A 15,667-nucleotide genomic window follows, 5' to 3' on the forward strand; every position below is an offset into this window, starting at 1 on the left:
TTGAGGTGCTCATATATATTTTTTTATACCCACTTTGCAAGTCATGTCACTCCGCAAAAACCTGCCAAAGATATATCTAGCTATTGTGAAGAATGATGCGCTTAGAAATGATATCCTTCTGTTTTTTCTCCCTGTACATTGGTCCCTTGATATCTTTCCTCTCTGCGAGTGAGTGATGGTCGGGCATTGTTCAATCAGTCTTGTAGGCCTTGATGCTTCGGATCGAGAGGATGAATTGTGAATGAGCAGAGAGATACTTTCGGAAGCACTCCTATCCAGAAGAAGACTTTGGCTCAGGTTTGTCCTGGGACTCGAAAAGGCTGGACTCGAAGAGGCTGGACTGCAACTGTCTTCAGCTGTTCGGGTCCCAAGCCATCAAATTCGATATCTTGCTCTACAGAACGACAGATTCTATTTCAGCTCAGCTCGGTTACAAACAACCTTTTTCCTTTCCTCTCTTGTTTGAGTTCATCCGGGGGGGCTTGGTTCCGTCATCCTGCCCGGCCGTTGTCAATTTGACAATTTGACACCGGGCCGCGCTGTCTGCTGTCTGCTGTCTGCCGTCTGGTTTAAAGTTGACTGAACGTCTCAAGGAGGCGGAAACGGAAACTAAGTGTCTACTTACAGAGTACCTTGCCCTTCAGACTACGGCACGGCATGACTGAAGCAAGACAGGGGAGAGGTTACAATATGGCGGGAAAGGAACAGGGAACAGGGAATAGACTCAGACTCAGAGCCAGGGCTTGCCTCCCTTAGGGGCTTACCTACAACTTGAACAACTCACCGCTATTTAAGTTCGACGGATATTAGACTGCTGTGTACTAGTACGGCATGATACTCTGTAGAAGGAGCTGCGTAAGGTAGCTGATATCGCCTATCTTGCCTAAAAGCTCTTCCGAACTTTTGTCAGGGGAAATTGTACGGTCTGGGTGAAATCTGCTCACTTGTCCCAAGATAGATCCAAGATAGATCCAAGATAGGGGGTGGTCTGGCCCAGGATCATGGGCATTGGGGGAGGGGGCCCGATCGTAAATGAGATTGCGCGATAGTGAAACTAGTAAAGTATCAATCAACAAGGGTGCTTTCCAACAGCAATAAATGCGATGTGTTGATTAGTAGTTCAAGAGCCTGATCGGTCGATTGATCTAGGATCTCAGGGTTTGCTGGCTTGAGAAGAGCCGGGATGGACAGTAAGTAGGGACAAGAAACGAGAAGCGACAACTTACAAGCAATAATGCCAGCACAGGGATTTGAGAAACGGTCAGTCTAAACCCAATCCCATCAGTCGGTGTGTTTTGTTCAAGCTGTCGGTTGTCGGTTGCAAATGAGAGATAGTATCAGTTGATAGGCTGTACCACAACCCGGGATCCGTGGTGGATGTCAACATTGATTTCTTGCACCTTGGGAAACGACTATTTGGGAATAGGATCTAGTACTAGATATCGGGGATGTGGGCAATGGGACTTGCATACTAGTACGTAGTATGTATCTTGTCGACGGGTCCAACGGGATGAAAAGAGAAAGAGCAGGAGCTGCAGTGCGTACTCTTTTCCTGATCAGGTAGTTCTAGATGGAGATCGGAAATACTAGGACTGTAGGCTGAACGACATGGGTATGCTGTCTTTGTTTCGTCGCTGACAGTGACTCCGGATCAGGGATCTGAGAACAAGAATGGCCGCGCCCACAACCACGAATCCGGCTGGCGATTCGTGCCAGGGGTCCGCATGTGTGCATTATTTGAACGAGACATTTGACATCCCCGGGGGTTGGGGATGGGGATTGTCCTGCAGCGGCCTAGGTGAGGGTGGTTGGTCCAAGCAAGCCTTCTCCTCACATGCTCATGTCTAGGTACTAGGATGCTCTTCCCATGCCCTTGGATCCGTTTCCGAAGTCGAAAGTCGAAAGTCTCCGGAGGACTACTGCAGTAGCTATCCAGGATTTCAGATGCTGACTGCTAGATCGTTCGGAGAAAGTATCCTTGGCTTCCTTGTTCTGAAATGAGGTTTGTACAGGGTTCTCCTTTGAGACGCAGCTCGTGAGAGTATGGCGCGTTCTTTCTCGTATTGTCGTGTTCTCAAGGATTTGTCCTGGAAGCGTGCGAGCGGATCAATGAAATGCTGAGCCGCGGTAAGCCCAAGCCTCGAAAGGAAGAGAGTTCAATTGAGAGGACCAGCTGGGAGTTGCGGCAGAAAGAAAGAATGTCTCGTCAAGAAAGAACTGGCAGGAGAACCGCATCCGAAGTACATGTCTGTATACTGCTTCAGGCATGGTATAGCATCAGCGGGAGGCTGCCACATATATGTGTGCTTGATGTCCCATGTCCCTGGTCGATGCTTGCTTGGTTTGTTTGTTTTTGCACGGCAAGACTTCAGAGTACTTCATTTGCTCTCTGGACCCTCAAGCTCACCTTCTACAGTCGCATTCCAGTGAATGTGCCTCTTTGCCCTTTTCAGTCCAGTTGTTGAGTGTTTCACCTGCATGAATTGAGTCTTCTCGAGACGCGAGAAGAGCTCGAACCTTGACCAAGTTTGGCATTCTGATTCGGGCTGCCACTGTCCAGCAGACCAGTGTGGAACTGCACATCCGGTCGGCCGATCTGCTTTGAGGGCCGTGATGGATGACACACGGGAAAATAGAAGGGGATCCGTCAAAACCGAAATCACAGTCCTGCCTGGCATATCCGACCTCCTCCTTGGTGTACCAGCAGCAGACTCGAGACAAGTACATACATTGCACACACGAGACATAATCCCTGCGGTGTCATCAAACAGATATGTCTTCACGGAAACAGAGAGGCAGTTTGACTCGGACTCCAGCCAAACGCATCCATCAACAAGCCGGGGGATCACTCCAGCTGTAGGGTGTTCGAATCAACAATTCCACCGAAACACCAATACAGCAGAAAGTTGGACCACGATCAGAGCGCCTGCACCGAAAAGAATAGCACTTGGAGGGCTGAGACCACATACCTTGCCCGTGACACCAGGTCAGCCGCCTTCGCCGCCGTACACTGCGCCTTCGTCAGCGTGCTCGACACCAGTTGGAGCGATCGATCGTCCCGAAACTGCTTTGGAGGACGTGCTTAGCCAGCAAGATCCAGACAAGATACTGCTCGCCGACCTTGTCTCCAACTTCCTCCACGGTTCGGTGGCTCCTGCTTATAATCAGGGCTGGTATCGACCTCAGTCTCCGAATAACAAGTTCAGTCACAGGCTAGAAGCTAAAGTCAGTGCACACACCAGGGACGACCTTGTGAGAGAGTTCTTCCGCCGTAACGAAGCCCGCCAGACATACGGCGAGCAGGTAACGATTCCAAGAAGACCAGATCAGGGGAAGGTCGGCCTGGATCTTTCAAAAAAGAACATAACTACGCAGGCGGAGTGTTCAAGGACCATCGACTGCAGTCCGAATGAATCGACCAGATTGCTTAAATATCAAGGAGCCAGAGAAGAGCACAGGGAGCTTGAAAGGAGCAGGCGAGATCGGCACCGTGACCTTCAGATGCAGAGTGCTCTTCGCAGCTGTGAGATTGCTGCAGATTGCGGTGAAACACATGCAGACGAAGAAAAGTTGGTGCAAGGTACCCGAAGGACACGAGCGAAGGGGCCCGGAAAGGATGAACAACTGTACACAGCCATCTACTCTCACGAGTTCAGTGCACGTGTAGTGCAATCAGAACACGATGGGCGTAAACGCGCAGAAAAGATGGTGCAGTTGTTGCTCCAATACCTCGTCCGAGAACAGAGGCCGGATCTCAACGCCGTCCGGGAGTTATGTCGTCGTGACATAAGGTCTTCAAGCTCGACGGCACATTCAGAGGAAAGGCATAAGCGGCCTCGAAGCGATTCTGAACAAAGTTAGGATGCGGCTTGAGGTTGGAGTTGACATGGACAATGATTGCGAGGTTCGAATCAGCAGATAGTCCGCTGATGTGTCACGGTCGTTGTTCTCAAGATGCCATAGTGTCAACGAACCCGACAAGGGCATTCCACCTTCAACCACGGCTGGCTTTGGATCTGAGCAACGCGCTGCCTTTGACTTCGCATTATTTACCCAGCCTTCGTCCAACTCTGAGCGGAAGGTTTGGGCACGACAGGAACGCGGTCCCTCGCTGTGGCAACGATACCGTACAACATCAGGGACCTGATCGTATCACCCCAACATCAACGGGGAAATAGTTGGGACCGTTGGATTCTGGAACTCGGGTTTATATTGTCACATCTGGTCGGCTACTTGCACACTCTGTACCCATAGAAGAGTGACTTGTAGAGACAGACCTCTAGTCCAACACGATGCGCAGGGAAGAAGAGGTGGATGGAAGTATGGGCTTACCACGATGGCTGCAAGCGATGTCTCTCCTTTTACTCCATAGATAGATAAGGAACGTAATGCACTGTGCACACCGCATCTCTTCTATCGATATCAATTCGTTACGGAAGGCAACGGTGTGGTCTGTACAGTTGTAGTTGAGGCTGATGTCGATGGTGGCAGTCGAGAAACTTGAAGCGTGGAAAGCCTCGTTGAGCGGGCTAGACCTCTTTAGGACTTAGTGGAGAGACGCGGACCAGCAGCGAGCAAGAACAAGAACAAGAACAAGAGCAACGGCGACGGCGACAGCAGCAGCCAGACCAACGCCATCCTCCTCCTCCTCCTCCACCTCCACCTTCAAAGCCACCACCTGTGAACAAAACTATACTGACTACTCGACATACACATACTTCACCTCCTAATCCTTGGTCGACCGACCGACCGTCTGTCACATCCAGCTGTTTCTCGCCCGCCAATACAGCCTCCCTAATCTTCCTCACACGATCGCATAAATCCAACCGAAATCATCCTCCGCCTCTCCGCCTGCGTTTCTCTCCTCCTCTTGGCCTCTTGCGCAACTTCGGAGGCCACTCCGTTCGTTTCTTCTCTGCGCCCTCCAAAGGTGGTCACGACGATTACAAGACCCTCCTAGTGAGGCTGTGCCCGTGCTTGCGCTTATCTCTTGATCCTCCTTTTCGATCCTCCGATACCTTGATCTTCTCCCTAATCACCATGCTGCTCCCCAAAGGCGGCGTGACCTGGAAGTCCGCCAAAGCAAGATTACCACCATGGAGAGCTATATTAATGTTTTTGACCCGGACACGATTTCTGGTGGCCGTCGCTCTCACTGGCCTGATTGTGTTATTATGGAGGGGGATTTCTGTATCAACGCGGGAGATGTCAAAGTAATTATATTCATCAGCCGCGTCACGAGCAAAGAAATATCGAATGCTGATTGCGAAAATAGTTATTACTGCTTTGGTCCCTCGAAGCCGCCGACGCAGATGTCCATCAACGAAATGGTGGCGTGGAACCAGCACTTACAAACACCAGTGCTTTTTAATCACCACGAGCCGCTCGAAGTCAACGCGAGCACTATTCAACGGGTAGACCTGAACCCGATCGTCTCGACCCCGAGGGCAGTCAGCAACCAGGAACGAGTCCTCATCCTGACGCCATTGCGGGATGCCTCGCCCTACTTGATCAAATACTTCGATCTCCTCACCGAGCTTACCTATCCTCATGACCTGATTGACCTTGCTTTCCTGGTTGGCGATTCCACGGATGACACTCTGGCAGTTCTGTCGTCCGAACTCAACCGCATTCAGTCGCGGACGGACAAGATACCTTTCCACAGTGCCACAATTGTAGAGAAGGACTTTGGCATGACATTGAACATGGATGTGGAGACCAGGCACGGCTTTGCCGCACAAGGACCAAGAAGGAAAGCAATGGGAAGAGCGCGGAACTACCTTCTCACCGCCGCATTGAAACCTGATCATGCCTGGGTCTACTGGCGGGATGTCGATATCGTGGACAGCCCCAAGAAGATCATCGAGGATTTTGTTGCTCATGACCGAGATGTTTTGGTCCCGAGTAAGTGGCAACCTACTCAACTCCCAAAGCTCTACATCTCTACTGACACCGCTATGCAGACATCTGGTTCCATCGTTACGAGAACGGTCGCGACATCGAAGGCCGTTTCGACTACAACTCGTGGATCGAGTCTGACAAGGGCCGACGGCTGTCTTCCACCCTCGACAAAGACATTGTGCTTGCCGAAGGTTACAAGGAGTATGACACCGGCCGGACGTACATGGCCCGCATGGGTGATTGGAGAAACAACAAAGATGAAGAGATCGAACTAGACGGCATTGGAGGTGTAAATATTCTGGTCAAGGCCGATGTTCATAGATCAGGTGGGTTGCTTTGCTGGAAGACAAAGTCTTGCATCAACGTGGACCTCGTCGCTAACAAAGTCTTCATAATAGGGATCAACTTCCCCTGTTACGCCTTCGAAAACCAGGCAGAGACAGAAGGCTTCGCGAAGATGGCCAAGAGAGCAGGTTATCAAGTCGTTGGCTTGCCGAATTATGTTGTCTGGGTACGTGGTCCACTTGCGTGCTTAACTGGTTCCTTCCAGGGTTTTTGTTTCCGCTCCGTGCTGTCAGCTGTCAGATGGGTTACTGACACTCTTCACCTCTAGCACATTGATACGGAAGAAAAGCCAGGCAATGCCGGATAGACAAAAGATTTGAAAGGATCATGTCGCCGAACAACTCTGGTTCATTGTTTGTTTATACGGGCATCTACGCCTTTTGGAGGTGTCCTTCCCACACGTCAAGCGCTCTGGAGTATTTACTTTGGGCCTATACCTCGCTCGGTAGCCGAGTGGTTGTACCCCTTAATGAACGTCTCTTTTGTCCCCGGCCGCTCAGCGAATCATGAAATTGTCGTCCCGACCATCCTGCGCCTCATCTTCCCCAACAAGCAACAGCATCCTCGATATATACATATCTTTACGTCGTTATGCTCACTCATCTCCATGCGAATATCGGGCGAAAAAGGTTGTTGTTTTCCGCAGTGATGGCAGTCAAGTGTGTATGAAGCCCCGGGGGCCGTTCGATCACGATATCAATCAGTGTGAGATTGGGATTGGGGTCGCCCGTGGGTACATGCGTTGATGCCGGTATCATTGGTTGGGCTGTATCTGCCGCAGTCGCTGGACTCGACCGTCGAAACTGACCAGCCATTGCTCGCACTGGGCCATTTGGTCAGGTCTGGTCAGGTCTAGTCTGCCCCATGGCATTCGGCTTTGGGAAAATGGTCTCGGTGTTTTCAACGGCTGGTTGGCTCGGTGGTTGGCTTGTGTCACCTCTGTCGCTTGATGGACTTATACCAGATAAGCACTCTGCGACGGCCGGCTCTTTTATGTACCGTACCTCAAAGATAAAAGAGGCATCATTGGGGCATGCTTGGCAATGTTTATACCTAGATTCTACCTCCCTGCTCTTTCTGACTCTTCCCCCTTGTCTCCGTTTCATTGATTAGCAACAAATCAAGAAACTTGGTGGTATGTATCATGATGGCGAAACTGTGGGCATTCTTGGAGCTCCAGTTTCCAGTGTCCGCTTTGAGGTGGAGATAGAGATAATTTGACGGCGAGCATGACAGGGACAGGGAGATGGAAAGGCTGGAAGACGAGAGAGAACGAGGAAACACGAAACAGGAACAGAAAACAGGGGAAGCGGAAGAGAGAACATATGATCAGAATGTGAAATATGAAATATGAAATATATGTCGATTGCTTCTTGTACCCTGCCAGTGTCTCCGTCAAATACAGCCTTCTTGTACCGGAGTACCCTTAGACAAACCATATTCAACTGCTCTCAGTCAGGCGCATCCAAATGATCAGATATGGCACCCCGTTTCAAATAACCCCAGGAAAACGTCATTCAAGAATGCAAGCAGAACCTCTCCCTCTCTCTGTGTCCGTCTCCCTCAATCCGTGACGTTGCTCTGTCTTTGTAGATTCCCTATAACGCCGGCGCTGGTGAAGAAGAAAAAGAAATATGTGTGTGTGTGTGTGTGTGTGTGTGTGTGTGTGTGTGTGTGTGTGTGTGTGTGTGAGTATGTAGCAGATGAGACTTCCAGCACTGTATCGTACCGATCCAGAAGCATGAAAAGTCGAGGCTTTGAGGGGAGGGGACAGAGATCCAGTCATATATATAGGAGAGGGACAAATATGACGTGTCCTGTCATTACTGTCTCAGTCCCCGCTTCTCGATCGTGCGTACAGGGGCGGAGATACAGATATAAGACGATGCGCTGGCGAAGTTGGGTCACGGACGGTTCCACCATTCTTCCATGCCCTGTGCGACAGGCTGGGCAGGACCAGTGCCGAAAGGTTGAGAATTGGCTTGCGGTTGCGGTTGCGGTTGCGATATAGGTGCTGGATAGCCAGTTGGCAGCATGGGTGGAGACATGGGAGGCGGGAAAGTGGGAGACATTGTTTGGGAGTTGGACGGTGGGAAAGTGGGCGAGAGAGGGAGAGGTTGAGGAGGCTGCTGCTGCTGACTGACAGACTGAACCAGCGGCTGAGGCAGGGGTTGTTGTGGTGCAATCGTGTTTTGCTGGGTCATGAAAGGGTTGCTGGTCTGATAGCTGGTATACAACGGTTGTAGTTGCTGTGGTGGAGGTGGCGGGTTGTTGTACGGTTGCAGAGGTGGACTGTTGAACGGCGAGGGTTGTTGTTGTTGTTGTTGTTGTTGTTGTCGCGAATTGCCCAGTTCGATCAGCTCGGCCATTTTCCCGCCCGGAATCGTACTCTCGAGCGGCTCGATGCTCTCCAGCAGCAGATTTGTGGGCACGCTCACACTTCTGGAATGAGAGCGTACGTTGCTGCTGGTCGGCAACACCGAGTTCGGGCGAGGTGAGGTCCTCTGAGACAGGGACGGCGTGTTGCTTCTGCTCCGGTCTCCCGGCGAATACATTCCACTGGCGGCGGCGGCGGCGTTGTTGTTGCTGGCGGTCCTGACACTTCCGCTCCTGCTCACGTCCGCACTCATGTTGGGGGTCTGTTGGCCATCGAAGGTCCGTCGGCTGACGCGGAGAGGTTGCGGCAGATCCTCGTCCCACGTCGATCCGGTTTTGTGCCTGACCACCGGCCTCAGGCCGGATCCTGCAATGACTTCGACGCTGGTCCGTTGGGCCACGGGGGAGATGGGTCCATCCCAAGCTTCCTGAGGACGCCAGCTGGTGCGAGCATCGTTGGCCTCTTGTTGGTCTCGGAGCGTGAGGATCGGTCGGTCGGCGTCCGGATCCACGTAGCTGGCCCCGGTGCGTTGGATCTCCAGTGACTTGGCCTCCCGGGTGATCTTCCTCTGCTCGTCATAATCGTCGCGCAGGCCTTCCCAGCGCTCATAGTTTTTCTGCCGCTGCTTATCCCGTTTGTACTTGACTAGGCCTTTGTGGCCCAGCCATATTGAGCCGAAGATCAAGGATGTCATTGTGTTTCCGTCTCTTCCGTTTTGTTTTCTGCCGCGGCTCGCAGGTCGAGCGGGCGGGGGTTCGATAAGATCGTAGAGTGAAGAGTTCCGTAGCAGGATTCGAGCTGCAGAAGCAAGCAAGAGAGCCGAATTGAAAGGATTGATCTTGTGCTTGGAGGGTCTTAAGAGAGTGTCGTCTGTCTTCTTCGATGCCGGCTGTTTGCCGTAGTATGGGAGGTAGAACTGCTTGTTGGTCGGGTTGCGGGGCGTGCGAGTGCTGCAGCGGTCGACGTTGCGACAGTTCCCTTGGGATGCGAATGATGGTCAAATGCTATTCAGCGATCGCCAGCACTTTGTGTATGGAGGTTTCAGATTCACACAGGATTCGCCTGGTCGGGAAACGAAGGTCGACAATGTGAAGCTGGGGGGATGATAAGTGAGCGGGATAAGCAATTGACTGTGCAGTGAGCAGTGAGTGGGTGGGTGATAGCCAGCTCGCCAGATAGATGCGAGGCGAATGTCCGAAACACAGCACTGGCAGTGGCAGTAGTGAGCGAGAGCACTAGCTGCAGAGGCTCCCTAGGTAGGTAAGGTACCTAAGGTAGATATCTTTTGAGATAGGCGTGGGCCTCCTTCGTACACCGTAGAGCAATAATCCGAGAGTAAGGGCGGAGTTGGTCGTAAACTAAGGTACCTACTAGTTTGTGCCTAGGTTGAGAAGGGTCGGTACGCAGATACGGAGATACGCAGATGAGGAACTCAAGCACTGGCAGCGATAACAAGCATCAACGCAATGGAGACAAGCGTCGTGCTGGATCAAGTCCAAGTCTTCGGTTCTGGGTGTCAGCAGCCGAACTTCTCAGAAGATCTCGTTCGGGCCATAGTAAACGTCGTCTTGATTTGTCTGTCTACTACCTCTGGACATCGGTTCTGCTTTGATCGTACCTGGATCCTGGCTGGGCCGCTGATGGGCCACCATGATGTCAGCAAGTCTCCAAGGCCAGATACCGATGCAGCTCGCCAGATAGTAGTACAGAGTAGGCTGTCGATGGCAAAAGAATTGGCTTCCATGGCGCGATTGCTTGATTTTAAAATATACTTGTGAGGCCAGCTCAACAGATACAAAGTAGATGCTAAGGACCCTTTGGTGTGTCGAGTGATATACTGTGTAATGCTTCCACCATCCTTACCATTGCTGCGAACCTTCTGTAGGCGCTCAAATCCTCTTGATCGTCACAACAACGCTTTCCTCGACAGCTGAAGACCCAGAAGTTGCTCGAGACGATGGAACAGAGGCGAGACTAGTAGTACTCGAGTGGCTGCGTCTTCAAACACATCATGCTCTGTACAAGCATGAGGATCGGAGTAGGACCATAGGCACCCTCTGCATTAGGTATGATTCCTGTAGCTGGTAAGCCCTTCACAGGCACGGAGGAAGAATACTCTGCTAGACAGAGGGAAGGGATACCATCCAAGTTGTGGTGGCCTCGAGAGGATGCTGTCCAGGTACCAACTGACCGAGAGTCGAGAGTTATAGGCGGTGAGGGCAGTTGAGGGCAGCTTGCGGAGAAAAGAGTCGGAGCTTCCAATAATCAGGCCACTACCTCGCTCTTTCAAGTCATGCTCGCTATTTCGCCATTGAATAACCATGCAATGGCAAGACTCAAGAGAAAGATAAATCTCTACATCCAGCTTCTTGATTGATCACTGGATAACTGATACCTGACTGGTTTGTGAAAATGGCCCCCAAACGCTCCGGATGGAATCCTCGAGTAAGTCCTCCCTACAGTCTGTTGCTGTCAACAAGCTCACCGGCCTGCAGGCTGTCACCGCACCCGTTGCAGCCTTTGTCATGGCTGGCCTACTCTACACCTACTCTGTGACCTCCATTCGAGCGGCGAAAAGAAACGCTAGATTGCACCGCGAAGCCGACGGTGGACAGCTCGACATGCGTCGGGAGAGCTTGCGCAGACACGGCGTACTCGACCAGGTCGAAGGCACAGGCGGCGTGGAACTTTTCAGAGATGCAGGAGCTGAGGAAAAGAACGAGTCGAGATTCTTGACGGAAAACAAAGCAAAGCCGCTGGGCTCAGAGCAGAAAGAAGAAACAGGCGCACCCCGGACCCAGAACGAGGGAGTCCTCGATACCTACCGCGGGCGTCGCGGCCTCAAGAAGCTCAAGGAGGAGCATCCACAACAATAAAATGGAGGAAGTCCTGTTTAAGACTGTCACGGCGGTGACTGTTCAGACGCGACTGACACTGCCCGGGTCCCCGTCGCTCGCCGACCTGAAAACGGCGCACAGGACCTCAGTTTCGTCGGTCGTGAAGATCGGAACGCATCTTGAAAAGATTAAAGGACTGCCGGCGCCTGTGTCCACGACGACAACCCTTCCGAAAGCCAGGTCGACAACCGCCTCGACGGCTAACTGAACCGCCCACCAGTGCTCCAAATTCGACCATGACTCTCCGGTGTAAGTCAGCCAGCGAGCATCAACTATCCCCGCTCTAAAATGAAAGCAGCAAATGGGCGATTTCGATGAGGCATGCTTCACATCGCTGCATATCCAGTGATCAATCACAGAAACTTGTAATCATAGTCCGAACTTCGGCATTATTGGACCGGAGTTGGTGGGTGAAAAGGGGGCACTTATCAATAAATATACCCATTCTGCAACCCTCTGGTCTTCAGCAACTGGAGCTTCCCCCAGGTGGCAGATGATTTCAAGTCGAGCGAGATGGATGAGACCCCGTGGGTGTGGGAACATCCCAAAGCCGTGACCAGCTGGAAGTCCACCGCATCCCCAAGGTTACAACCATGGGGTCTCAATATCCGAAGTTTGTCCATGCCCACAAAGTATCTACGTCCCATTACTGGCTCCATCAACACCTTCCGGATTTGTGTAGCCCGCACTGTCCACGTCATTTTCGGTTCCCGCGACGAGGGTTTGACGAGGATTACACAAGAGATTTGTCCAGGGTTGTCCGCGGGCAACATCCCCCACAACCCTTGAGCATCTCTACCCAGGTATACAAGTTATGGCCATGGCATTGGTCGTATGAACGAGCAGGCTGATGTGCAAACTCAACTTTCCCAGAATGATACCGAGAAAGCCATTCATCTGACGGCATATTGGCTGTGAAAAGAAACCGTGAATCAACCTCCGACCATCTTGGCCACCGAGCAAAGCCTTGTCAGGCACGTGACCCACTCTGCCCCCTGGCAAGGCTCAGCTGCCACTGACGTCGACATGTCAACGGTGTAACATCGCATGGGGATCGACTATGGACTTTTTTGTTTTTCTTTTCTTGTCAAGAGACCGACCCGGGTCAAGACCCTTCCCGGCGACTCCTAGGATCTCTCGTCCGGCACGAATGGCGGCCAGGATGAAAGACGCCCCCATTCTGGGCAGCCATGCCAAACCATCCGCTTACAGTAATACATAGAGTTTGTACCCTCGCACAACAAGCCAAATCCTTCTTCCAGCTTATGATTCCTTGTACTCTTCTTCCTGGTCCCATGTCAAGATAGAAGAAGAGGTCTGCGGTAGACCATGTTCCAAAAGAAACCCCCTACTGTCCGGCGAGGCGGATCGAGAAGGCCCTCGTTCATGGGGAATGGCGATGTGGCCGATGTCGAGGCCGAAAAGGGCCCCTTCAACGATGATTCCAAGATGCCTTTCCTCACCGTGAGAACATTCTTCATGGCCGTCCTGGTCTCATTCGGCGGACTATGTTTTGGTTATGATACAGGTAGCGATGGATTGTCGTGTGTGCTCGGAATCGGCGTGACTGACTGAATCCACAGGACAGATCTCCGGCTTCCTGGAAATGGACGACTTCCTGCGCAACTTCGCCAACGAGCGCAATCCACTAGGGTTCGATAACGTGCGATCCGGTCTGATAGTCGGCATGGTGAGTTTGGCAAGGTCTGGCAATACGTTGGACAATCAAAAGTTGATATATATATGCTTCCATAGCTCTCCATTGGTACCCTAATCGGAGCACTCATCGCCGGCCCCGTCGCAAACAACAAAACAATCGGTCGCAAGTACTCCATCTGCATCTGGTCCGTTGTTTTCTGCGCCGGTGTCGCCGTACAAATCGGTTCCCTCGGTCCACGATGGTATCAACTCATGATCGGACGGATCATTGCCGGTTTGGCCATTGGAGGCATGTCCGTCGTGGTTCCGGCCTACCAGGGCGAATCCAGCCCTCGACACGTCCGAGGTGCTATTGTGTGCTGCTACCAAGTCAGTTGTCCCAAACCCTGTCCAACTGATCTTTTTCTTGGTGATTACTTACACTCCCGCGATAGCTGTTCATCACAATCGGCATTCTGATCGCCAATCTGATCAATTTCGGCACCGAGAGCATACAAAACACGGCCTCATGGCGTATCCCCATGGGAATTGGATTCTTATGGGCCATTGTCCTGGGTACCGGGATCCTATTCTTCCCAGAAACACCCCGCCACCAATACCGACACGGCGACATCGACCGGGCCACGACCAGCGTCGCCAAATTCCACGGCGTGTCCGAACGGCACCGAGTCGTCCAAGAGCAAGTGGTGGAAATGCAGGAGAAGCTCCAACTCGAACTCGAAGGCGGCTCTCACCCATGGTACGAAGTCTTCACCGGACCTCGCATGCTGTACCGCACTCTGCTGGGCATGACCGTCCAAGCACTCCAACAGCTGACGGGCGCCAACTACTTCTTCTACTACGGCACGACGGTCTTTGCCAGCGTGGGCTTATCGAACTCGTACGTGACCCAGATCATCCTGGGCGCCGTCAACGTCGGCTGCACGTTCCCGGGCCTGTACTTCGTCGAAAAGTTCGGCCGTCGCAAATGTCTCATGGCTGGCGCGGCCTGGATGTTCATGTGTTTCCTGATCTTCGCGTCTCTCGGCCAGTTCGCCCTGCAGAACGCCGACGGCACCAACAACCAGACCATCGGCTATGTCTTGATCATCTTCTCGTGTCTGTTCATCGCTGCTTTCGCATGTACTTGGGGCTGTCAAGCTTGGGTGGTTACTGCGGAGATCTATCCGTCCAGATACCGGTCGCAGGCTATGGCGCTGTGCGCTGCCAGTAATTGGTTGTTCAATTTGTAAGTGTTCAGGACAAACAAGGACGTCGAAACATTGGTTTTGCTTGTTCCGGCGGCCCCCGCTGACTGATCTCCTTTTCTCCACGATTACAGCCTCATTGCTTTCTTCACACCCTTCATCACCGGCGACATCAACTTCGCCTATGGCTACGTCTTCGCCGGCTGCAATCTGTTTGCCCTGTTTTTCGTCTACTTCTGCCTGCCCGAGACGTCGGGCCGCTCTCTGGAGGAGATCGACACCATGTTCCTCCTCGAAGTCAAGCCGTGGAAGAGCAGCAAATGGATCCCGCCGAGGGGCGAGGAACTCATCACCGCCGATAGATTGAGATTGAATACTGGTGGGAGAGGCATTACCAAGAAACAGGAGGCCGGGTACGGAGCGGCGGAACAGCGCGAAACGGTTGGTGTTAGTGATGGTCCGAATGGAGGACACGGGGGTGGAGTGCTTGGTGGTGCTGATGCTGGTGATGACTTGCCTCATGTTCCTATCGTTTCGGGCCAGAATCAGTCTCCTATGGGCGCTGGAGTGCGTGGCGAATCGTTTAGAGGGCCGCAATGATCATTGACGGGAAAGACGGGAAAGAAAGAATAAAATAGATTGGGAAGAAGAAATGTACAAAGGAAAAGGAAGAAGATTATGTTTTCAGAGAACAATAATTCCGTAATAAGAAAAGAAAGGAAAGGGATACTGTCTTCTGTTGGCCTGACGTGGACGGCTGCAAGAAAGGGGGATTCGAGATCTGACTTCTCAAAGCCGGCAAGGCGTTCTCAAAGAGTCGTCGGAAGAAAATATATTATATATTATATCGTAGATCGTAGATCTGATCTTTGAAACCGAAGAACATCATCTTGTATGGAAGTATTACGTAGTATCTGTGGCATCTCCAGCCATTTTCGACCGAACAATCGATCAATCATCAAACACAGGCTTTTCTGATGAATTTATGAGATGAGACAGTATTCGAAAAGGATGAAGAGAAGATGTAGGCTCGGACGCTGCTATCATGGAACGAGCCCTGAAAGTTGAAACGTTGGATACCGGTATAACGAAGGGGAGTTTCCTCCTGAATGCGATGACTTGAACACTGACTGCTTCGGTCGATATCTGCTTTGAATCCCAACAGAGCGAATCGAGATACAGACCCGACCCAACCCGAAAATCAGGACTGCGATGTGTGTGTGGTGAGGCTGTAAGCTTTTTTCCCCGAATGAGAGTTCGAAGCGACAGCCGATGGAAGAGTTGTGGGGTGTAGGAAGTTT

General features: G+C 52.0%; 5 protein-coding genes across 5 annotated transcripts; 4 read left to right on the forward strand and 1 right to left on the reverse strand.

Annotated features, from left to right (window-relative positions):
• Positions 1 to 2,613: 2,613 nt before the first annotated feature.
• A1O1_06419 (uncharacterized protein) lies at positions 2,614 to 3,861 on the forward strand (the record flags this gene model as incomplete). The annotated part of the gene is made up of 1 exon (XM_007727298.1): positions 2,614 to 3,861. The coding sequence occupies one exon, from the start codon at positions 2,614 to 2,616 to the stop codon at positions 3,859 to 3,861; it is 1,248 nt and encodes a 415-aa protein (XP_007725488.1).
• A 1,179-nt stretch (positions 3,862 to 5,040) lies between these two features.
• On the forward strand, positions 5,041 to 6,553 carry A1O1_06420 (mannan polymerase II complex ANP1 subunit; the record flags this gene model as incomplete). The annotated part of the gene is made up of 5 exons (XM_007727299.1): positions 5,041 to 5,213; positions 5,276 to 5,904; positions 5,964 to 6,227; positions 6,300 to 6,412; positions 6,515 to 6,553. 5 exons carry the CDS (start codon positions 5,041 to 5,043, stop codon positions 6,551 to 6,553), a joined length of 1,218 nt encoding a protein of 405 aa, XP_007725489.1.
• Positions 6,554 to 8,150: 1,597 nt separating this feature from the next.
• A1O1_06421 (uncharacterized protein) lies at positions 8,151 to 9,317 on the reverse strand (the record flags this gene model as incomplete). The annotated part of the gene is made up of 1 exon (XM_007727300.1): positions 8,151 to 9,317. The coding sequence occupies one exon, from the start codon at positions 9,315 to 9,317 to the stop codon at positions 8,151 to 8,153; it is 1,167 nt and encodes a 388-aa protein (XP_007725490.1).
• A 1,718-nt stretch (positions 9,318 to 11,035) lies between these two features.
• A1O1_06422 (uncharacterized protein) lies at positions 11,036 to 11,499 on the forward strand (the record flags this gene model as incomplete). The annotated part of the gene is made up of 2 exons (XM_007727301.1): positions 11,036 to 11,068; positions 11,119 to 11,499. The coding sequence occupies 2 exons, from the start codon at positions 11,036 to 11,038 to the stop codon at positions 11,497 to 11,499; spliced, it is 414 nt and encodes a 137-aa protein (XP_007725491.1).
• A 1,350-nt stretch (positions 11,500 to 12,849) lies between these two features.
• Positions 12,850 to 14,966, forward strand: A1O1_06423 (MFS transporter, SP family, sugar:H+ symporter; the record flags this gene model as incomplete). The annotated part of the gene is made up of 5 exons (XM_007727302.1): positions 12,850 to 13,048; positions 13,104 to 13,210; positions 13,276 to 13,548; positions 13,614 to 14,407; positions 14,501 to 14,966. 5 exons carry the CDS (start codon positions 12,850 to 12,852, stop codon positions 14,964 to 14,966), a joined length of 1,839 nt encoding a protein of 612 aa, XP_007725492.1.
• Positions 14,967 to 15,667: the final 701 nt, after the last annotated feature.

This window comes from Capronia coronata (assembly GCF_000585585.1).
Source record: "Capronia coronata CBS 617.96 chromosome Unknown acBCG-supercont1.5, whole genome shotgun sequence".
NCBI lineage: Eukaryota > Fungi > Ascomycota > Eurotiomycetes > Chaetothyriales > Herpotrichiellaceae > Capronia > Capronia coronata.